Source organism: Columba livia, chromosome Z, assembly GCF_036013475.1.
Source record: "Columba livia isolate bColLiv1 breed racing homer chromosome Z, bColLiv1.pat.W.v2, whole genome shotgun sequence".
In the NCBI taxonomy this organism is placed as follows: domain Eukaryota; kingdom Metazoa; phylum Chordata; class Aves; order Columbiformes; family Columbidae; genus Columba; species Columba livia.
In genome coordinates, this window is record NC_088642.1 from 55532642 (window position 1) to 55556244 (window position 23603).

A 23603-nucleotide genomic window follows, 5' to 3' on the forward strand; every position below is an offset into this window, starting at 1 on the left:
TAGTGTACCTTCGTTATCTGAATTGTACACTATAGCATAAATTTACACTTTATGAGCTATTCTAAAATCTGCCCTGCTTAATAATCTGTATCAGCAAGAAAACACTTTAAAGTGTCTCTCACAATTAAACCCAGGCACAACCTTGTATAAATCAAAATTTTGCTACCATATCAAAACGTTACACTGGGGCTGTATAACATTGCCCATATCCTCATTACATGCTACACTAATTACTACCAGCAGATTCAGAATTTTCTGCACATTAGAGGCTTTTAGAGGAGCTATAAAAAATTTCAGGCACCATTAATTTAAATTTGTATTGAAATTTCCTTTTGACAGATGGCCAAAAATTACTTACTATTTAGAGTACCAGAGCTGCCTGTTTGCACATTAGAAGAGGAAAGGGAAAAATTAAAAGCAAGAATGAAATTTATGTCACGTTCATTACCTGTTAAATGTTAAGGAGAATTATCCTGCATGAATAAATTATTTCATACAAGCACACAGACTCCAGCTGCTGGCAACTGGCACGTTCTGGCTGACAAAAGCCATCTCAAGTCACACAACAGACAATCATAAAAAGCCTCCCTTAACCAGGAGCCACTTAAGGGAGGACAGATCGATCGAACAAGCGACTAACTGCTACTCTGGGCATCACTGAAAACATTTAAGGAAATTAGCAAACTATTTCACCTTGCAAAGCTGGCAGCAAGCCCCATAATGCTGACACACAAGCCAACTCACAACCTGAACAACATGCAAGACAAACATCTACTTATCATTTCAAAGTAAATTGGTACAAAGTAGCAACGCCCTCTTCTCCCTCTCAAAGATTTATGAATAACAGTGCTTTTGAATCATTCCCATATAAAATCAGCCTTTTTGGTATAAACACTCCCAAACACGCCAGTATAAACACCCCAACATCCCACAGACGTTACAGAAACACTACTAGCACACTTTGTTTAAAGACAGCAATTGGCATATACTAACAGTTCCCCTCATTCACCTTCTTGAGTGAAACGCTCGTGGTCGCAAATGTACAGGTATGCAAACTCACCAAAGAAACAGGTGGGTTTGTATTCCCACATTTAGATATCTGCCCTACTTCTACTTGCTTGTTGAGGTTCTGTAAAAAAGATGATGTACCAAATCTATCTATTCACAGAAAACACGGTGTGTTTTAAGAAAACCATCATTAATCTGCACCCAGCCTCGCTGCATAAAGCAATAATCCCAGTCTCCAACCCTTCTGACAAGAAATCTGAAGTGAAATCCGACGCGTTGCTGTCCTACGTCGGCAGATAGACAGCTTCAGTGCCTTTGCTCCTCACAGTAAAAACTGACAGTTCCTGTCAGCTCCTGGTTGTTATGCAGGGCCATGTGGGTAACAGCAAAACTGACAACCATCGGCTCAGTTGCACTCAACTGGGACGTGGCAGAGTTGCCAGCGGCAGAATGGGTGCACTGGGGAAAGGTGTGGGACACGTCACCACCTGGAGCTGACGAGGAGCGAAGGCATAGCCCCCCACACGGCAGGCCCGATAGACGGGTCTCTGGTTGGGGCAAAGCCTGAGCCTAGCACCGTGTTCCTCTCAATTCCATCTAGGGAACACCACTAACATCTGCCTGGCAAGCTCCTGGCCACCTAAGTTAATGCACCCAAGAGTCATGCTGTGAACACCCCTCCTGCTATCTGGACAACCCTGAGAATATATTACATCCTCCTAAAAAATAAGCACCACTAAAAACTTGACTAATTGGTTCTAAGTGCTCAAAAGGTGGGCATAGCTCTTGCTCTTTGTAAGAGAAGTGTATCTTTCATTTCACACTCACCACCACCTAAAAAGGCATAATCTTATGCTCCTGAAAATTATGCAAGCCACTCAGGCTCCACTCTGTAACTACATCCAGCTACCCAGAGCTGGGCAGGTAACTGTGTAGCTGGCAACAACTGGGTCTGCTGCGAGCTGGTAAACTGCCAGTGAGGAGAGCAGGCAGATCCAGGAGACTGCAGGGCCAAGATGCACCTCCCTGCTTGCAGCATTAAAACCCCAGGAGTCTCTGACAGACACATCCAGGACAATCATTCAGGCACATACGCTGAGTTGTACGCATCACTGAATGCTCAAAATTACACAAGCCACAAGGTGCTTATTACATCTACTTATAAACACTACCACGCACAGGATGGTGCACACACATACACTGAAGAGCAATTCAGAGCCTGAAAATTAACTTTCGGAAAACGAAGGCTGGATCCTCAGTGTAGCACCTTTGCTGGGGTAGGGAACAGCAGTTAAAGAGGAGTGAGCTGCTTCGGCAAGGACAGACGGCAGCAACCCACCTCTCCCCTGCGAGCGACATATCTGCATTATCAGGACATATCAGAACTACAGTTTACAGCCTCCAAATTACTTCAAATTACTGGCTAATTCTTTCTCTCTCATCAGCTTGAGCAAGGACCCCAGGCAGCCCTTTGCCCATATCCAGGAGGAAGCCCCAATGCTCTTCCACCAAACCCACTGGACAACACGTCATCTGCAATCCCAGCTGTCCCACCACCAGCCACGTTATAGGTTTAATGCACATTCTGTACAGGGTTCTGCTAAGCAACATGAGCATCGCAACCCAGTTTCACTTTTGTGACCTTTTCCACCACTCTGGGCCATACTTCAGAAAAATGCAGCACGCAGCTCTTTCAAGCCACTCCTTACACCTACGAAATGGAGTCCTACCTTGATGGAGTCTCTGTCTGCAGGCAGAGCAGCCCCCGTCCGCAACAAGGGGAGGAAGCGGTGGCAGGGGATGGTGAGGTGAGGGGAGAGAGAAAGAGAAAAGTACCAGTTAGTTTACATAAGACTATACATTTATCATACTTGGAAGAAAGAATCCTGATGTCTGTTAAATAATAAATTGCACAGATGTTAACTTTTCTGTACAGTTAATTATTAATACTGTACAGCCAGATTTATAAAACTGGATTTCTAGCACTGGAAAACAATTTCTGTAGCAATTTCTGTAGGTAATAAATACTGAGGCAATTAGCCATGACTACTTGTGATTTTTTTTTTTTTTTTTTTTTTAAAGAGAAGAGTTGAAAAAAAAAATAAAAGGAAAGAATAAAAGAGAAATGAATGAAGTCTCACATTCATCTAGCAGCACCTACCTCTTTGGTGATCGTTATCATGGTGCTTCTTCTCGTCTTTAATTGGGAGGTGCGACTGTCCCCCCAGCGCACTGGAGAGTGCCAGGAGACCAGCGCTGCTGCCAATGGGTGGGATGGCTGGAGGCTGCAAGCCCGAGGGGTGCGGAGTGAGCGGCACGGGAAGACCATGTCCATGTGACAAATGCTGGGCCTGGAGTTGTTGCTGCTGTGAAAAACCAAACACAGATATTGAATTTGTTCGGGGAGCCGGGGGTTGTCCAACTGATGCCATACATCAAAAGTGACTGATCACATCAACCAATGTATCTGATCAATCCAGATATAAACTCTTGCAAACATCCTGGCATTTTAAAAATGTCCATATGTTTGGAGACAACACAACTGATAAACTTCTGGCTGAATTAGAAGAAAAAAAAAAATAAAAAAAAAAAAAAAGGAATTTTACAGTTTTGCTGAAATTTTTATTTCTCTGACAGAGATATTACATTTTCCTCTTTCTAGCCGAAATGCACCACATACACATCTAATCAAAACATAAGTAACTATAAAAGCAGTTACATAATACCAAAAAAAAAAGGCTGAAAATTGAGAAAATTAGTGTTAAACAGTTCTCCCAGCGCTACTGCACAGCATGCAGTGAGAGTTAATTTGAAAGCGAAAACCTGAATTAACAATCCAGAAAAGGAAACTGGTTGCAGCCACCGTTTTAAGCCCTTTAAGTGTCCTCAGCGGTACTTGAGCAAATTACTAAAGAAAATCTAATGTAGCAAGGCCTGGGTCCTCCTGTAGGCTTGCTCAATAATGCTGAAATAATTGGGCACTCTGTGCACGTTTAGTGATGCTCGAATGAAAAGCTAGAGGCCTGCCCTTGTACTCTTCTCTAGCTGCTGACTCTGTGTTGTGACAGGTTTATTTGAGTGGGACTGTGATGTATGCACCAGTAACTGCGCTGACAAGAGTTTAAAGTCATTTTTACCAGTACACTGGCAACACATAGAGAAAGCCCTTGAGAGGTTCGAATTGGAGTGCTTGACCTCAACCAGGGCTGCATCAAGCTCTGTGCTATACTAACCATAGTGGAGTAGATTGTTTGTTGCTACTCAATGGGAAGGCAAGGGAGAAAAAAAAAGGCGGACAAAGTTATGTTAAATATATCCCAAGAGAGATGCGTTCAGGTCTAAAGCTTGCCCATTAACCATCCAACTGATTTCTGTTTGTACAGTAACTAGATTAGTTCTGAAATTTTGGTTTTAGTTTACAAGAAGTCCCTGCTCAGGACTGAGGGTAAATAGAGTCAGAAGTCCTCTAGGATTTCTCTCTCCCTGCTTCACATCTGTATAAAGGACTTCAGAAGAAGAAATAAAAACAATGCACTTTGCGTAAACACATTCCATTTTAAATTCCTAATTGTGAAGATTCAGGTCCTACTTTTGTTTGTTTTCCATTTGAACATAAATTAACTGCCCACCTTACACCCCAGCTCTTTAAATAATCAAGAAACAAAATGCTCTTCACTTTATTTTTCCCTCCCCTCCCTAGCATGAATCTTTACATAACGGTGAGCTGAAAGTGAAAGCCTGCGAGTCGCATACAGCACATCAGTAACTCAAGCAGCACACTGCACGCACGCCTCCCTCAACACCCCCCTGTGAAAGAACAGATCCTTCTCTTGCTCTTAGGAATACAACCCAGGTGGTGGAAGCAGACTGGCAATGGCATGCACATGTCATTGACCCAGATCAGCGCAATGGAAAGGAGGGGAATGATCCAAAAAGAAGAACGAGGAAACAACCAGCCAACCAACCAAAAACCACCACCCACAAAAAAAGAAAACCAGAAAGAAGGTTCTTCCAGGTGGCAGAGGAAAGGCTCAATCCTCTCCCTGCTAGCAAGACCATGTCATTCCAGCAGGTGCCCCTTCTTGTAGAAAGTATCAAATACATTCTGCTTGCTTGATGCTCTTATGGAAGGATGCTTTGTTTCTCAGAATTTTAAACTAAGTACAATAAAATGAAGCAAGAGCCAAGAGTTCAGCTTCACGGTTTGAATGGGGCTGCCTTGCAGCAACGGAACAATCTGGTGTGCCTGATTTGGCGAGGGAGGAGGAAAGCAAGAGAAAGAAAGGGAATGGACAAAATAATTTGTGTTCTGAAGTCTCATTTTAAATAAGGAATTTCCCATTCCTGTTTGAGAACGTGCTATAAATCACAGCAGGAAGATGTCTGCCTGAATCTGTCAGTGGCTTCAAGCAAAGGCTTTGAGAAGAGCCTGAGAATATCAACAGTGACAGACCTTTCCCCTTGTTAACTATTTCACTGTTGATCAAAGTATACCAGGCAAGGGACACTCCTTGCACAGTACTGTACAATCCATATAGATCCGCCTGCTGACCTACCCAATCTGCACTATATGCCATCCGCTCAGGATACAGGTTGGTTTCCAAAGAGCTTGAAGAAAACTGCACTGCAAATGCAATCCCTTTTTTTACTGCTCTTTGTTGGGAACCTCTGAAGACAGCAGCACAGACCACACCTTGGATGTACCGAGCATCATTAACATCTCCCAGACATAATACGGGCATTAGGAGTTGTATGAGTAATGACACCTCAGTGCCTTGTGGCTTGAGATCACCCAGACCAGCCTGGCTGGCCCAGACCCTCTTGGCCAAGAACCAATGCATTTTCACTGCAAGTTGAGTTGCAGAGAGCTCTGAAAATAACTGGAGAGAGCAGGAAAAAAAATTACCTGAGCCCACAGCCTTCCTGCCATGAAGAACTTCCCTGAGGAGACCAAGCCCTTCCATAGAAAACAAGGGGAACATGAAATCTGGAAAGAACATGGCCCCCGCAGTGACAAAAGTGTCTTTCACTGATACAGCAGAAATTCAGTGCAATATAGTCACACTGTAATGGCACAAAGAAAACACTCTGGTATGAAAACTGGACGATTAAATAAGTCTAACACCCAAAATTCCAGTACAGCCCCACATGCATGTGCCACACAGACACAGATAACATTGAGCATGTTTTTAGACTCAACAACAGGAGAAGGATTGTGGACTGGAATTGCATTGGTACAGGAAAGCACTATGAGCTCCACCAACATGATGAGCAACAGCAAAAGTGAGGCACTGGTCCGGACACAAAAATGACAAGAATCGAAGTGAAACACCAGGCAGGCTTTTGCTCTCAGAATATAATAGAGCAAAAGAAAAAAAAAAAAAGTATACAATCACAGCACTGTTTGATGATAGACATACTCAAGAAGGTGAAGACAAAGTGACAGTGCATCTCTAAATGCCATTTCCAGGCCTTTGAAATCTATTACTACATTCAAATGCCCCTGACATTCACAGCTTGGTTTTGCTTTTCCACTGCCCACGGGTGTCACTGGTGAGAATCTGCTACCCAGGTGGCCTGTACATAGCTGCCTGGTTACAGGGAACGTGATAAAAACCTGGGCAATTCTTTAACCCAGTCGGCATCAGGCTAGTGATACAAAGTAGTAAAAAAAGGTGGTCTCCTCTAGTCATCAAAATGCTAAAGACATGGAGGAATAAGACAACTGATAGATATTATCCCTACACAGAATATGCCACTCTGGAAGGAAGTTTACATTTGTTTCTGCTTGCACCACGAATTTAGATCATAAAATCTGACACAGTTTAAAATCTTCCAAGGAAAGCCTGAAAATAAGCCAACTGAGCAACCACACGATTTTTTGATGTTGCTGTAATGCTTTCACTTCCCACTCCTCCATCTTCTCTTTAATTTGTTAACCTCAGTCATGTTATTTATGAACTGTTAGCACGTGGTTAACTTTGGACAATCTCATCACAGTTGACTACAGTATGCGTAAAGCTGAGCATAAATTTTCAGCATCAATGCATAACAGGTGAAAACTTGCAAAGGCAGTACACCAGGCTTTATTATGCTGTAAATTTTCCAGAACTATTTAAAAATAAAACCAGCAACAGTTAGCTACCAAGAAATATGCACTACAGAACCATAAACCAAATTGCAGTGTTTTTAAGAAACCCTTAACACACAAAAAATATAACAGCAAGGGTAAACCGAGCAATCAGAAAGAAGCCAAAAAAGTAAGACACTGTTGGTTTTAGTAGTAAGTTTAGGAAGATGGTCATTTAAATCAGCTCGGTATTAAAAACTGAATTAAAATTCTCAAGACATATGTTAAATCAAGATAACATCTGGTTGCTACTAATATTTTGGTTTTGTTTGTTTGTTCGTAATTTTCTGTGTATTCTTCTAGGCATTTTACAGTAAGGAGTAAAATAACTCCAAAGCCACATCTAAACAAATACACAAAAAGGCTTTGCAAAAGGTTTTTATCTAAGTATCACTAATTTTTACAGCTGCAATTCTCAATATTGATGCTCAGCTTAATTTTTTTCCCAATACATCTTAAGAGATCAAATTTAAAGTAAAATGCGATAATAAACCCACTAACAAATTAGCTTCTAATGCTCTCTTGTTACAGTCAGCACATTCAAAGCCTATTTTCCTGGAAAAGGTTCAAGTTTTTACTGGATACTTTCCAAGCAGCTCTGTGTCACAGTAATCTACCACTTTTCATCTTAGAGACCCTGAAAGCTCACAGCCATTATCCAAACAACCTGAGCACACTCCTCTAACCTGAAGACATTTCTAACATTAACAAACTAATGTCTCAAAAAGATATTTTATACCTACAGACACGCATGCACTACCCATACCTGCAATGCTGCTGGGAGGGGATCTCAAAAATCTGGATAAAATAGCTTCATTGTTTGTTTGAAATTTGCTAGATTAAGTGTTTGATTGCTCAGAGTGAATCATTAGTAAGAGAGCATACAGATAAAACAGTAACCAAGATGAAGAGGAAATAAAGACATAAAAACAGTGGCTCAAGAGTACACAGTGTCAACGCCAATGGTTTAAAGATCAGCAAGAAAAGGAAGTCCTTTGGCACACACAGTTGTAAGTGTGCTTATGACGGTATGAATTTTCATCTATCATGCCTGTTCGCACCCCTGACATGACGTGCACTGCTTGTACTTCCTTTGTACAGTTCTCTCTCTGCTGGCACACCATTACAAAAAAAAGGGTTTTCTGATGTTAAGATACAACACGATAAAACAGCCTACAAAGAGAGTCACGCAGCAATTCCCCCAGTGGAATAGTCCTGGAGCTATATGCATTAATCATATGATTAGTCTGCCATAAAGAGACTGTGGTACCGATGTGGGGCAGAGCAACATACTATTCTTAGTCTTTTAAGGGAGAGTGATCATTTTGCAAATGAACATGCCCAGTGTGAAAGAAAGGTATCAGAGACTGGTAGGAACTCTAAACGCTTATACATAGCTGATCGACTAGAAAACACGTTTCTGTTCACAAAGGGAATGAATGCACAGGTTAGATAAAATCTAGGAAAAAGAATGAAAAACAATAAAAAGGAGAGAGAATAAGAAGGAGACAAATAATAATAGTTAAAAAACTTTAAAAACCCCAAACAAAAATGCTGAGCTTCTTACTCTCTGAGAATCAGTAATTTCTGCTTTCGAGGATGCTGACGCTACAGGAGGAAAGCAAGCTCTGCTAGGAAAACTATGAGGGAAAGGAAAAAATCAATGGTTGTCATTAATCAAAAAAGGAAGCTTTTAGAACTCTTAAATAAATAACAAAGAAACTATCAGAATCATATATCTACAAATTACCTCAAAGATCTTTTAAGTGATATAGGAACAAAAAGTCAACTCCCGAATCTTACTGTGGGATGAAAGGCACTAAATGGAGAGCACACTTCCGTTCTTAATCATATACACAGCAACATCTGTCAGAATACGTCTCACCATTTTTCCTGTCTTCCCCCGTTATGACTATTTTTCACTCAGTGAAACAGTACAGACAGAGGACAAAAGTTCCAAAAAAAATTTATACAACCCACTGAAAAATAAAAGACTTGTGGTTAAAAAAGGCTAGTATTTTAATAAAGGAAAATCCTAGTCCCCAGCTTCCCCCAGAATCTTGGGAGTTCAGTACTTCCTTCATCAGCTTGCAGGACTCCTCTCCATCTCAATTTCACATTGGAGGCAGAAGGAGGAAGAATTAGAAATTTCAGAATGACTTTTTATTATCATTTAATAAAGGGCAGAAATTCTTGCATAAATCATGGCACTTGAGCTCTCTTTTCCTTCCTTCTCCCACATCAATTGCAAGATAACGAAAAGAAAATTCATATTGCCTGCAAGAGAAGGCAGGAAGCACCAAATGCAAGTAAGCTCAAGGTCTTATGATACGGAGCGCCAGTGGCATGAAATTAAACTACCAATTCAAAACATTTTCACAAAGACCAATGCAGAGAAAAAGAGTCATGATGGCAGCAAGTGGGCATCTTCTGTTACGGATGAACAGATGGCAAAAATCAGCTCTGGACAGGTAGGCACACGCTGGTTGAAGTGCCATATTTACCAAGTACTCCACTCATGTGCAACCCACAGACTCTGGGAAGAGACTTTCTCTCCTCTGGACTGACTGTAGGAAAGCCGAGTCCCTATTGTGACCTTGTGAATCTTGGCCCTTTTCTTTAGAACCAAAAAATGAGAGCGATGCCTATGCCTTTTCCAGCAAAGTCCTAAATAATCTTCTAGGGTCCTCACGTGAAGAAGTTTCTCAGATCCTCAGCTATATAAACATTACTGAAAAGTAAAAAAGTACCATCTGAGATGTATAATGAATTAAACAATAAAAGCTAGAAGTAATGCCACTGGTCACCGAGAGACCCGAGTTGCTAAATCCATAAGTAATTATATCACCAGAGCTTTTAATGTGGCAACTATAATTCACTTCTAAGCTTCCTCTCAAGGTATAGTCTAAGAGCCATGTAGCCCTGCCATAAAAGAGATGCATCTTACGTGTCTCACACATGCATTACTTTAATGCATCTTTTAAAGTCAATCCTTAGCAACTCAAATTTCTGGATAGCAATTACTGAGAAGCACAGGCTTCATAACTCTGTAAGTGCTAGTACTATGTTTCATCATGCTTGCAACACACAAACTACACACTGTGCTGGATTTCAGAAAACTGCTTGGGATAAAAAATCTGGGTTGCTTGGATTGATCCATTCTTTCAACCCACTCTGCATCTTTAAAGACTCTGCTCCTGTGCAGAGCACCGTAACACCTGCTCTTCTTGGTGTGAGCAGCCTATTCCCACAGGTCAACACTGGGTTTTAGGACACGTGGACACCATTATCTCTCTCCAAGCAGATTTCACTGACAGATGTAGTGTTCTGTCTCTTCAATGTAGTGCCCATTAGTCAAATAACTGAAACTTAAAGTGATTTCTTTTGCTTTAGTGCAGTTTCCCAGTCATGGCAGCTTTGATAAAGGAAGGTCTTGACAGGAATCAAATCACCTAGGTTTAAGTTGCAGCTCCAAGATTGTGGAAGGACCAATTGTTCTCTCTGCTTTAGCCTCTTCCAAAGGTAGAACAGGGAAAGCAGTACTCCCTTGTTTCAGAAATGTTACTGGGGTAAGTTCATCAATGGTTGTGATGCATTCATATACTAAGGAAGTGTCTGTGAAAAGTTCACTGAACAATAAGCAAGGAACTATCTCACTACCAAAAGTCAAACAGTCTAAATTATCAGACAACTTGAAGATTTAAGACCTCTTACATTCCTTCTTCCTGGATGAACTTAACATCTGGAAACACTTCCCCTATGCAGTACTTTAATGTCCATCCCAGTTAAGCGTTAAAGGCCTTGCTTTAGCCTACCATTAAGATTGAAGACACCAAAAGAATTACCCACATACCTCAAGAAAGGCAAATGCTTAACTGATCCACTGTATGGAGTTTTGGTCCACAATCATAGCTGTAGGCAGCAGCCTACAAAGTGTGGTTGGGAAGAAGTGTAGATGACAAATCTGTTTCGGGGTGATACCAGCACTCTGTGGTATGAAAACGTGACATAATAGTAACAAGAATTTTTAGGCTATACTGTACAGTAAGGATACATATTTAAATGGGCTGCATCTCCATTGAGTACATTAACATTGCTGATTTTGCAGTGAAGCATTTTTGGGAAATCCCTGCCTTTGCAATACTTCAAAACCAAACAGATCCTTTATAGACTTTTTCTTCTTTTCCAAAGCACTGGTGTAAGGTCATCACTGAAGGTAATATATAGCACATAACAGACCAAGAGTCCGATGGAGTGTCACAAATCTGTATGTGGTTGGAGACAGCTTCCATATACTGGAGCACAGACGACCCTAGCAACAATGTTTTCTCCTTTCTACTGTGTATGAAGTGAGAGCACACAATGAGAAGTCATAAATAAAATATTGCATATGTTCCTGTTGTGGACCATGATGGAAATTCTTCATAGGACTCCTCGTATCTGCTGTGATTAATCTTAATTCAAAAAAGATATGGTGGTCACATAGCTTTGGTGCCAGAGTTTGGAAAACCTTGAAGAACACAGAGGCAGAAGTCAGCTCTCCTGCCTGATCAGATACGGTATGTGAGCCGTAACACTCATGTCATATGCACTTACTTAAGCATAACGAGCAGGGCCTCTGGCATCAGCATATTGGCAGTGAGCTGTAATAAGTGGTCTGCACTTCACACTGCAACATTACTGACTGCTCCTATAGTGATAGACCAATATAAATTCAGTAGCTACCACAGCTACTGAAAATAGAAGAAAAAGAGGAAAACACTGGCAGCCCATTCCCAGTGTAGCAACATTATTTAAAATCCAGCCTTGGAGCACTTTTTTTTCAGTAAATATGGAACCTGGAATTATTTACATTCTAATTAATTCCTCCAAAAATCCCTAAAAAGACTGTGTGCCTCATTCTCAGCTTCTTTAAATCAGGATAATGCTGCATATGGAGGAGATTTATTTAAATTAGGCCTCACCTGCAAGGCTCTCTCTGAAGCTGGCATCTGGGAATAAAGGGAGAAGAAAAATCCCTACAAAACACTTCTTCCCCCCCCCCAAAAAAAACCCCATGGTGCCTTTAACCTAGCCAGACTTCAGATGAATAATTCAAAACAAAAAAGTGCTCACCCAAAAGCCTTATATATCCACAATTCCTTCTACAATTCAATTCCAGGCACTAGGCAGCGTCAAAGAATTTGCAGGACCACATCATCACACATCCTCAACATACAAACAACATAATTAAACAGGAAGGAATGAATTTCAACATTTCTTTAGGGTACACAAAGACAAATCAAAGCATGTACCCATTAAGTTAACCCCCTCTGCCACCTTTCCACTGTAAAAACCTGGGTATAACATAGGGCAGGTGGCCAACTTGTTCCTACAGCATTTGAGCTTCAACCACCACTTAATACACCTTTGAACAAGCAACACAGAAGAGCTGAAGAGAGAGGTGACTGTTGTTCCCGTCCTACATATATTTGCTCGTTCTGCCTCCCTTCCCTATCCTCCCTGGGGCATCTGCTTCTGAATGCATACACTCAGTCAGAGAAACTTCACCATACAAATGGGAATTAAAGCTGCACTGGTTCCACCAAAACCCCCTCGCTCTTCCTCACAGGGCAAGCGCACACAAGAGGCAGAAACAACCCAGAGATGCCTCTTCATGTTAAGCACCAATGTGAACAAAACCCCTTGGCATTTGGCATCCGGAGCTCCAGACCCTGGTGCCACAGCAGCAATAAGATGCATTGATGCCAAGTTTTTATTACAACTTGCATGCACTTATCTGTACCGTGCCCCTTGCAAAGGTTTCTGCGCCTGTGATGGCACACTGTTATTTTTTTTTAAACAGGTGTTGTTCTCCAGGGATGTATAATGGACTACTCGTTTGAAAGCAACCCAAAATTACACACCTTTCAAGAGGGGTCAGACAAGTACCTCAGCCTCACCTCAAACACAAGGCAGAAATTGTTACAAGCAGTGTATTAAGGAAGGAACTTTATAGCTTTATGATTGTACGCAACAATACAGAAGAAGCCTTTTCTTTCAGTAACTGCCATTTGCTTATTTTTAAAGAAGATAATAAAAATGACATAATAAAACAAAATGCTTAAAAATTAAACCAAAGTATTCTTTTTTTCACTCGGATGTATAGAATGGTAAAGGAAAAATCATTCAAATCATTTCCTTAGTAATACAAGTAATATTTAAATAGATTTAATAGTGCTGCTCCAAACCAATGAATTATGAGTTTAAAACCTATTAAAATGTAATGTTTTTTTCCTGAGCTGAGGGGAGAGAGATTTAAATCCACTGAATTTTAATATTTCAGCTTGAGCTGCAGGAGGTAGAGAAAGTCCAAATGAACTATTCCATCAGCACCATTCAAGCATGAACATTTTAATCAGTTTTACTTCCTTGGAGTTCTCCAACACAGTTTACGCTGTCATTCTGAAAGCACTTAACACAGAGGGTGTGAAAAACCACCAAGGCTTGTTATTGCCTTCACAATTGATGGCAAATAATTTTGCAGACTTCCTATCATTAAAATGTCACTGCTAAAAATTGAGGTTCAGCATTTCTTGTGCTAAACCTCATTTTCTTTGAACACCATCACATACCTGTTCTTAAGTTTTTGGTACATTTATCTCCCTCTGTGTGACAAACAGGCACACAAGCACTAGCCTCCATTTCTGCCTCACTATCCAACTGCAGCTGAAAACCGACTATTTTAAACAGAGGAAATAAAAAATGAAAAAGAAAAATTAAAAAGCACACCACTCTGATAAAATTCTGATAAAGTTACAAGTTAATTCCCTAGTTCCCTTATTAAAATGTAACCACATTCACACAGCATGTTCTGATTATATAGTACAACGGATTAAAAACAACAGCAACAACAACAAAAATTTAGGAGAGCTAGATGAGTCAATTTAATAATACAGGAAATGAAACCATCACTCCTAATTAGATCATATTACTGATTTAAGGCTACAATTTGTGTGTTGTTCCAACAGTGTGATCTTGCAGACTCCAATGTAAAAACACGGCAGCTACGGCACGTGACATGATGTGCTGGATACATCATTCTGCTCGTCCTGAGACACCCAACCTGGAAAGGAGCTCTGGATGTGCACAACAAACAGCTCCACGCAAGAATGCGGCAGCGTGGACGACAACAGATGCAGAGCCTGGATGCCTGCTGCAGATTTACAGTCCTGCAGCATGCTTATGACACCTAGGTTTCATTTAGTTTTTCTCCCTGCATCTCTCCAGAAGAAGATAGATGATACTTAACTTGTTTCAGCCCGTCAACAGTTTTAAACTGAACGTGACCTGTGAAAGAAGTCATTATAACTGTGTTTCATTCCATTAAACACAACTAGTTTATTGTCAGGAGAACAAGCCGTCTCTCCAGATTCCAGGCTCACTTCAGTATTTTGCATTTAAACTGCACGGATCAGTGACTTGGTTCATTTACCAATGAAGATAGAATAATATTGCAAAGTTAAAAGGTGCTTCATCAGATTCCTTTAAAACAGAGCACATTCATACAAAAATACATACAGGTGGAATACAAAGAGGCACATGATTTGTGCACGTTATATTATTTTCTTGCGCCATCCTCCATTGCAGCAAAACCCATTTTAAACTCAAATGCAGGGTCCCTCCATTCAAACCCCAAAGGGTTTCAGCACAGATGAGGTGAACTCAACAGAGCCCCACAACTACAGGTGTATTTCAGAAACTCAAATACTGCTTCTCTCTTTGTCTGCTACACAATTCAATGAGTAACTAAAAGCTGTATTTTTAAAAATGTGAAGAGGAAACAAACTTTGGAGGCTTTTAAAAAATAACAGGGTTGGCAGAAGAAAAACACTGTCAAACTCATCAAACAGCAAAATGGCGCAAGACTGCATAATTAGATATGGAAAAGCTATGATTTCTAATTACATTCTTTGTTTTGCTTTTGTTGGTATACACTTTATAAAGTATGACGAGTCCTTTTTAGTCCCATGCTGCATTTCCAGAGTCTAAATCTCTCTAAGTGCAGATATAACATTATTGTGGGTATTCATGCAACTAGAACTTAAGTCTCTTTGATAACCTGCTATCCTTTTTATTCCATTTTTTTAAAGATCAGATTACTTCTCTTCAAACCCGAGAAACACAGAATTTTCAGTTTGTATTGCTCCTGTTTCTCTAAAACTGAAGAGAGGTCCACACAGCATTTCCTAGCTCAACATAAATCAGGAAAATGGAGAAAGGCAGTAGAGCAAGGTAAAAATCAGTCTGATGAGTGAGGTGAGAGCTGCCCTATTTTAATGCACAAAACCAAAATTCAGTTATTACGAGAATCTGAAGTAATAGAATTTCAACTGACTTGAAGAGATGAACTCAGACAGCAACAAACAGAAAATGTACTTCTGGCTGATGGGGCAAGACCAGCAGAAGTTTATGCCAGGCTCCCACACGTCTCTATTCTGCTCATATTTACTCTGTGTGGTTTAGTAGTTCATGAAAGCAGGATAAACTTAAATAATGAGTGCAACAGCGAGTATCTATAAATTCACATGTTCTACATCAATCAACTTATTCTTTATTAGAAAGCAAATTGCTTTAGCAGTCTCCCTGACACAGACAAAAGTAAATGGCAAAAATGTACACAAATAGACTGTGCAGTACTCATATGCATGTGTGTGCACATACACACACACCATGGCATGTGCACATATACACCCATGCTACGTACATACATGCAGTGTAGATATACAAAAACTTATTTAGCAAAGAAGCCAACCTTTAGCTACTTATTTTATGCAAAGAATGTTAATAGAAGGCAATATTTTTGGTTAGGTAATGAAAACTAATTGGGAAATTATTCATCTCCCACTCTCCCCACTGGAGCATAAAAGACGTACAACAAATGTTATTCATGATTCTACACGACTCGCTCCAATTCACCCCCTTCTTTCTAACGGGCACTTCAGAGGAAATAAAGGTTACTCTTTTCCATTTATATCTTCTAATTGACTACCAGTGTTTTCTTGTGGTCAGAGGGACACAAAACAGAGTTAGAAACAGCCTATTAAAAACAAGCTACAATCAGACTGCTGCTCTACACCACCGTCAGCAATGATCAGAGAGTCCTGATTTCCTTGCTAAAAGACGGAGGCATAATTGAAGCAGTATCTTCACTTCAGATTGATTATTCCGCGACCCTTATCCACATCTTCACTCAGCAATTTGAATTTTAATGAAAGTAAATGGAATAATTAGCATTTCAAAGTGTGTTTGATACACAGAATAAAAAAAAGGAGAAGACTTTTATGTATAATCTATACACAAAAGAAAAAGCATTTGGGAGGGCGCAGAAGATGGGAAGTACAGTTGTAGTGTCTTCATTAGAATAACTTAAACAACTGCTTGCACCAGCTGCATAATTATACATGTGAATAATGTGCTATTAAGATATGACTTCTCACCTTTATTTTATGTAGTGTGAACAGCCACAGTTTTCATTGTTTTGCCTTTCCTCTCCAGTTGTAAAATGTAAACACTCCAGCTGCCCACACCCATAAAACCTCACAAGACTGCTATACCAGGCTAATATTGCTGGCAATAAAGCTTTTACCAGAGGGGCTCCACACACTCTTATTTTTAGATGACTAGGAACAAGGCACCTATGAGCACAGTGCTGACAAGTTGTTTTGCCATCAATTTTGGTTGTGGATATTTTTTTTTTAAAGTAACAGCTATTTTTTCATGCAAAAATGAACAGTGTGATGAACATTCACAGTCTTGGGCCACCACCCAGAAAAAGACGTGGGCAGCAAGGATGTGAAAAATGCTCCTCATGCGCAGTGTGTCGTACAAAGGCTATCCGTCACGGTGGCTGCAGAAGCAGACCGGCACGCGGTATGCAAAGGGCGCAACGTTACTCATAAAGGACAACAAAAAAACAGATACCAGGGAATGGATACAACACAGACATTAATTACCCCGTTAGTCTTCTCGGCAAAGTGCAAGCAGAAGTATTCAGGTAGTAACCAGCTTTTATGAAGACCAAGCTACTGAATTTCACCATTGCCCACAACTTTTGCCCACCTGATGGAAATGAGTTCATACAAGAGAGAAAGAAAAAGAAAAGCTATTTACAAACACTATTAGAGCTAAAACGGAAAGACCACATACCCCAATGATTGCGTTCAGTTCTGCCATGGTCACTTGCTTGGCACGCTCCACAGCCTGCACCACTTGTTGCTGGTGCTATAAATGAAGATCAGAAACAGAACAAAATTATTTGTTTTCTAAATTATTAAGCAAAGATTTTTCCTTCTATCTTTTTTCTTTGATTTTCAAACACATGCAGGTCTTGAAATAACTGTTCTCTAACAGACAGTCACATGCTGTATTGATCTACAAGAGTATCAAGTAAGGGCATTATTTTATTTATGCCACTACTTGCCAGGAATTACACTCTTGCTCCGCAAAAGAGTTATTTTACAACCTGGCTAAAAGAGAAACTGTCTTCCTTTTTTTTTTTTTTATCAGCACAGTGCGCTCTTTAATTTACATGACAACTTCAAATGCAAGCAACTTTCCTTACAGCCACAGAAGCTTAGATTTTTTAAAAAAGCATACAGTAAAAAAGAAAGGTATGTATTTTCAACAAGCACATGGCATCCACATCACTGAAGGATATACAGATTCTCCCTCTTGGTGCATTTCAAAGCAGCTCAACCGTAAGAAAGAAATTTAAAATGCCATTCACAATTCTGTCAAACACGTGAAAGAGAACTAATTATTTCAATCCCCAACATGTAAATTTTAATAGCTTTAAGAAGTCCATCAAAAACACATGGTCTAATTAACAACACAGTTTACAAGCTTCAGTGGTTATATTATCTCAGTTTGAATGATACTGCATTCCTCCAGTAAATTCAAAATTGCTGTATGCTGAAAACTGATTAATATTTATTTGAAAACACCAACTACAAATAAAATAAGGTCCTCATCCTGCAACCGTATTTGTGCCTGTTTGAAGCTCTACCAGTGGCAAATTCACTGGCACAGGGAGCCTCACAGGATCAGGAATACCCATGACAAATTGGCACAAGAGGGTTAGGGAGAATGGCAAGCAGGTTGTGTGATCTGCACTGGGAGTGACTCATCTCTGATTAACAGCCACAGGTTGAACACAGAGAGAAGGGAGCTTTTGCTTATCTCAAGAGGTGCTGAAACCATAATGATGAAACATCAACTCTGTATCAAAACCAACATCTAGATGTTCTTTGGTGCAAAGTTTAAGGAAAAAGCTGAGAGGCTTTCTCAGCTAGAGATTCAGGCTAGACATGAGGAAGAAACTTTTTACAATGAGGGTGATGAAACACTGGCCCAGGTTGCCCAGACACATGGTAGACGCCCCATCCCTGGAGACATCCCAGGCCGGGCTGGATGGGGCTCTGAGCACCTTGATCTAGTTGAAGATGTCCCTGCTCATTGCAGGGGGGTTGGACTAGATGATCTCTGAAGGCCCCTTCCAACCCAAACTATTCCATGATTCTACGATACAGCCTCCAGTTTGCTCCCCAGGGCTACGTATATGGGCAGAGCAGAGCTGAGGCACAACCCACACAGCAACACCTTCTGTGCACCCTTACCAGAGGCAGAAAGCTGCTCATAATAAGGTGGGGACCCAAATCCTCGAGATTTCCTTCAATAAAAGAGCAGGTGAAGAGCATTAGAAAGACTCCCCAGGTAGCACCCTGAGCCCTGCTGGGAGAGGGGCCATAGGGAAGCGTTCTGCTACATCAGGGACTTGGCACTCTCGGATTTGCTAGTTCTCGGTGCAACACACAACCAAAAATGGGCTTTTCACTTACAAATTGTCTCCCACCCCAGTGTGAGGAAAAGCAAGCCTAAAAAGCCACCCATAACTGTAAAAAATGCTGACCTCAACTACAAAAAAAATGGATAAATGCGAATAATAAATGAGGTAATTTAAAAACATTCCTGGAAGGAAGAAAATGGTTTTTATGTTTGTTTCTTTTTAAGCAAAGAAGAATTAAATGAAGGAAATGCCAGGAGAGCAAATGACATACTGTTGCACACAGAAACACAGCAGTCACATTCAGAGTTTTGTAAAGCTTCTGTGCTAACGTAAACCAAATCTGTTGCTTATAAGCAGACAATGTAAAGAACAACAAGCAAGCTGAACATGAGCAAATGTATTCTTGGCATTCCAAAAAAGGAAAGGGGGGGAGGGAGGCGGGGGGAAGCAATGGTGTATCACCATCACAGACAAACAGTAAAAAGGAAATTACAATACTCGAGCCTCAAGTTCCTGATGATGTGTTATCATCTCCGGGTCATCACATGTTAAGGACAGGTACAGCTTTCATTGATTATGTAGCTGAAAGCCCAGTGGCACACAGCTCTATATGGCGACACGGTGATCATAAAAATGACACCACCATTTTCTGGTGGAGGTCAGCCACAACAAAAATAGGCCACAATATTTTTGATCAAGTAATCCAAATAAAACCCAAAAAATGGGGTTTAAAGACCTTTTTTTTTTTAATAAAAACATTTACTGAGAAGTTTACAGGCATCTTTGCTTTCCTACCTTATCCTAAGCGATGCTTTTAGCACTCAGGTAAAGAAAGTGACTTAGCTCTTGATTTGGATTTGAGCGTTCAGTTCCAACATGCATTTACTTAAATCCTGTTCCCAGGGCCACAAGAGGAAAAAAATCTCCTGACGGACCTACAGAAAGCCAGCCTGAACACATCAAAGTTATTGTAGAAATTACTCCAATTTTCATCAAAGTTTCGGAAAAATAAGTCAACCACAAGAGTTTGAACAGTTTCCTTTCCTTTACAGCAAACATATGAAGAATGTCTCAGAGGAGTACTTGGGAAAAGCATTGTTTCATTCCCAGGTGAAGGGAAGAGAAGGTGGAGGGGTAGAGCACCAAAATCTCACATTAAGATTTCTTTTGGAAAGCACCGTAAGACAGAAATTCCCTAAGCAGCCACATAAGGCATCTTTCACTGGTTCTAATAGGTTTGGGATCAAGCCTTCACAGAGATGGGAAAACCCATGGGCCTTTTAATGCTGAACCTAAATTAGGCACCACAGAGACAATTAAAACTTTCCTATTGCTAGCTGCTTTAACATTGATTTAATCTGCAGTGGCGCAGTCTGCAAAAAACCCAAAAAGAGATGGTCTGCAATTACCCTCTCCATCACTTTCACCTCATCGCAGCAACCGAGCAGACTCCTGCTCAGCTTCGCGAAGGCCCACGGGGGACATGCCCTGACTGACCACAGGCTGCTTGGGGTCACAGGCACAAACCACATGTCCCAGTGAATAAAGACAAGGGAAAGCAGTGGTGGGCTCCACATTACCCACCCTGGCTCTGCTCACAGATGGAGATCTCTGCACACAGAGGAGGAGCCCAGCCAGGTCCGGAGATCCACTGCAACCCAAAACCAAGGAGATGGGGCAGGGAGCCCAGGGCTCATCGAGTGGGAGGGCAGTGGGCTGGCCCAGCCCATGTGGGTACCCAAGGACAGACAGACGGACGGCTCCCGTGCTCACTGTATGCTTGAACACTTGTTCTCGCCAGCGCCCTGGCAGCAAGCAGCATTATGCTAAAGCCAAGCAGTACACATTAGCCTGCCCATCAAACAATCTCACAGCAATTTACAGCCAAGTAAAAACAGTAACGACAAAAAAAGGGTTACTTTTTTCCCAACCAAATATAGACACAGGGTTGCAGCTTTCACGCGCATTTAATGCTAGCCTTCTTCTGTGCATGCAAGCAAATGACAGATCCATTTTCTTCAGTTACGGGAAAACAGTATTTTGCATTGCATTTAACAGGCCAGAGCAATGAACTCAATACCCTGCCCCGCCTGTCAGGCAGACTAGTATCGTTTCTCCTTTTTAACTTCTTCCCTATCTCTTCTCTTCACCCCTTTCTGCTTTCTGCCATGAGCAGTATGTTTGCACTTGCCTTGTGTTGGAAAACCACCACCTTTCAGTCTCACGGTGGGCAGCAACAACAGAGACCACAAGAAGGATGTTGGCTTTTTCACCATCACATTGTCTGACCACACCATCTTGTCACCTTGCCCTGGCTCCTACACAGGCATTGCATCATGGTGGAAAATGCCTGGGCTTTTTATACTATGTCAGAGCTCCCAATTACAGAGGCGCTGTGCTGGCAGCAACCAAGCACTCAAAATTCCCCCTGGTGCGCACACATTGATGCTGGTGCTAAAAATGCCTTATTTCAGCCTGTCTCCAGCACTGCCAACAACATCCAAAGCAAAATTCTATGAAGAGTTCACTTTGCAGACACGAGCTATGTTTTCTTCATATTATTTTGTTGTTGTATTGCCTGTTCAGAGGAAGTACGGACCAGGTCTTGCTTAAGAACTGCAGCAGTGCTGTCCTGGAAAGCCCAGTCTAGAGACAGAATAATGAGATGAGGTCACACCAAAAACACCAGTGAGAACCGGAGAGCAGATACATTGACAGTGAGGTAGAGCACACACTCAGAAAATCAAAAGGGACCAGCAGGTTTCATTGCTTCCCAGCTCTGTAACTCAGATATGATATAATAATCACTTCATAAAAACATTATTAGAAATACATACATAAGTTGCTAGTAAGAAGCCTTCCTTGGTAGAGGAGTTACAGATATCTGACAGCTTACTTGTACTTACTGCTTCAGCCGTAGTCTAAGGCAAGTCCAAGATGGAGGAACATAATTTTGTCTTCTCAGCCTCTCACATCTCAGACCAACAACTGCTTCTTTTGAACAGCATGTAAGACCTCCTGCTCTGCTTCTATATAATAGATCTCACACTCTTCATCCAAACTTACTGAACTTTAGAAACACCTCTAGCGCATGCATGTACAGAGAGGAGCAAGCAGGTTGCGGCCCGTATCTCCCTTGTAAAAGGAAAACCATCAACTAATATTCAAGAGATTGAAAGGAAAAGACTGCGTGCAGCATTTCGTTTTTGTATGTTTGCTTGTGTGTATGCATGCCAGTGCTTCGCATTTTATTGTGCTCCTAAGTATATTTGACCACCTTATCATACACAGGAAGCTGAAGATTTTTATTAAAGAGCAATCCTTCTAGCTTGTTATTGTTTAGTTCACTGGTAGCTGGAATGGAAAGTGCACCTTCCGAAAAAAATTATTACAGCCTCCTCCAGCCTACGTAATGCTTCCATGGAAGCTGACAGGGGACAATCATGTGAACATTTATCTGACTTCTTAAGTAGCTTTTGCAGGTTGTCCTGAGCTCCTGGTTGCCACAACTACATCATTAGCTGTAAATCAGCCAGTTTGCATGTGTCTCATGAATATAAACACAGTCAATATTTACTCAAAATAAGGTAACCGTGATACGTGTGTATCTCCAGCCACACTGAGCAAACACCATTATCCAGCACATGAGGTTGTTCAGCACTCAATAGCCCATGGGGTCCCACAACGACAGCCGCAGGTTGCAGCCAGCCACACACACCGCCTTGACCAGACAGGAACCAGCCCCAACCCGAAAGCCGCAGTCTTGTGCAAGTGTCACACTGTGCTGCAGCTGGTAAATTCAGTTGAGAAGAAGTGTAAATTAACAGAGGCATGATCTACATCATTAGACCCAAAATGAGATGCATTTTACTGGGCAGATCATTCAATTACGTGAACACTGAACTATCTATACCAGCTGCAGCAGATCAGAACTAAAGTAACTGAGTGCAAACAGCCTCCAAGTATTTACGTACAACCTCTCAGGCACCCCCTTCACTTTATGCAATAGGAACTACTTTGAGCACACTGGTATCTCACAACACCACAGGGAGGTGAAAAATTACTGTTGCAACACAGGAAGCCTGCAACCACAGCAGAAATTGAACTCACATCACCCCTGAGGTCCATCTCATGCCTCAACCACAAAGTCACTCTTGCCTACCAAAATGGGAAGCTTGTATTTCTTGTTGCTGTTTTTCAGTCTGCCGAAGCCAGAGCCAATGTAAAAAACAAGGTACCACCTGACTGTGTATTTAGGCAGGTTAGGAACTTGATTTTCTATGTATGCTTAGATAATGTACAGCATAGTAAAACTGACTGAAGCCTAGAGAAATTCCAGAATGCTTTACTGGATTGTCCCCCAAAACAAAGCATGCAGAAGTACATGGCAGGGTGATGTATTGTAATTGCATCCTTTTCACAAGTTCTCTAGCAATTTTGGTCATGATTTCTTACTTCTAAGCGAGTTATCGCAAGCCATTGATTCTTTACAAAGTTAACAAGCAATAAGACAAGTTAACCTGGTGCTATTATGAGGCAATAATGTTGCCATCAGTGCATGTAACCACTGTATTTTGTTCATTTTTCCCTGAGGCACAATACAAAGGAGCCTGATCACATTTTTCAGCCGCTATTCTA

At 41.2% G+C, this 23603-nt stretch overlaps 1 protein-coding gene across 6 annotated transcripts in view; it reads right to left on the reverse strand.

Annotated features, from left to right (window-relative positions):
* Positions 1-23603, reverse strand: part of LOC102086479 (transducin-like enhancer protein 4) — a 98608-nt gene that overhangs the window by 40015 nt on the left and 34990 nt on the right. For 3 of the 6 annotated variants that reach the window (XM_065045928.1, XM_065045926.1, XM_065045930.1), the window contains 3 exons: positions 17327-17401; positions 3170-3374; positions 2739-2755 (listed from right to left, as the gene is read on the reverse strand). In XM_065045928.1, coding sequence (XP_064902000.1) covers positions 2739-2755; positions 3170-3374; positions 17327-17401 — 297 coding nt within the window. The remainder of the gene's footprint in view (positions 1-2738; positions 2756-3169; positions 3375-17326; positions 17402-23603) is intronic. The other 3 variants (XM_065045929.1, XM_065045931.1, XM_065045927.1) reach the window with 2 other exon arrangements.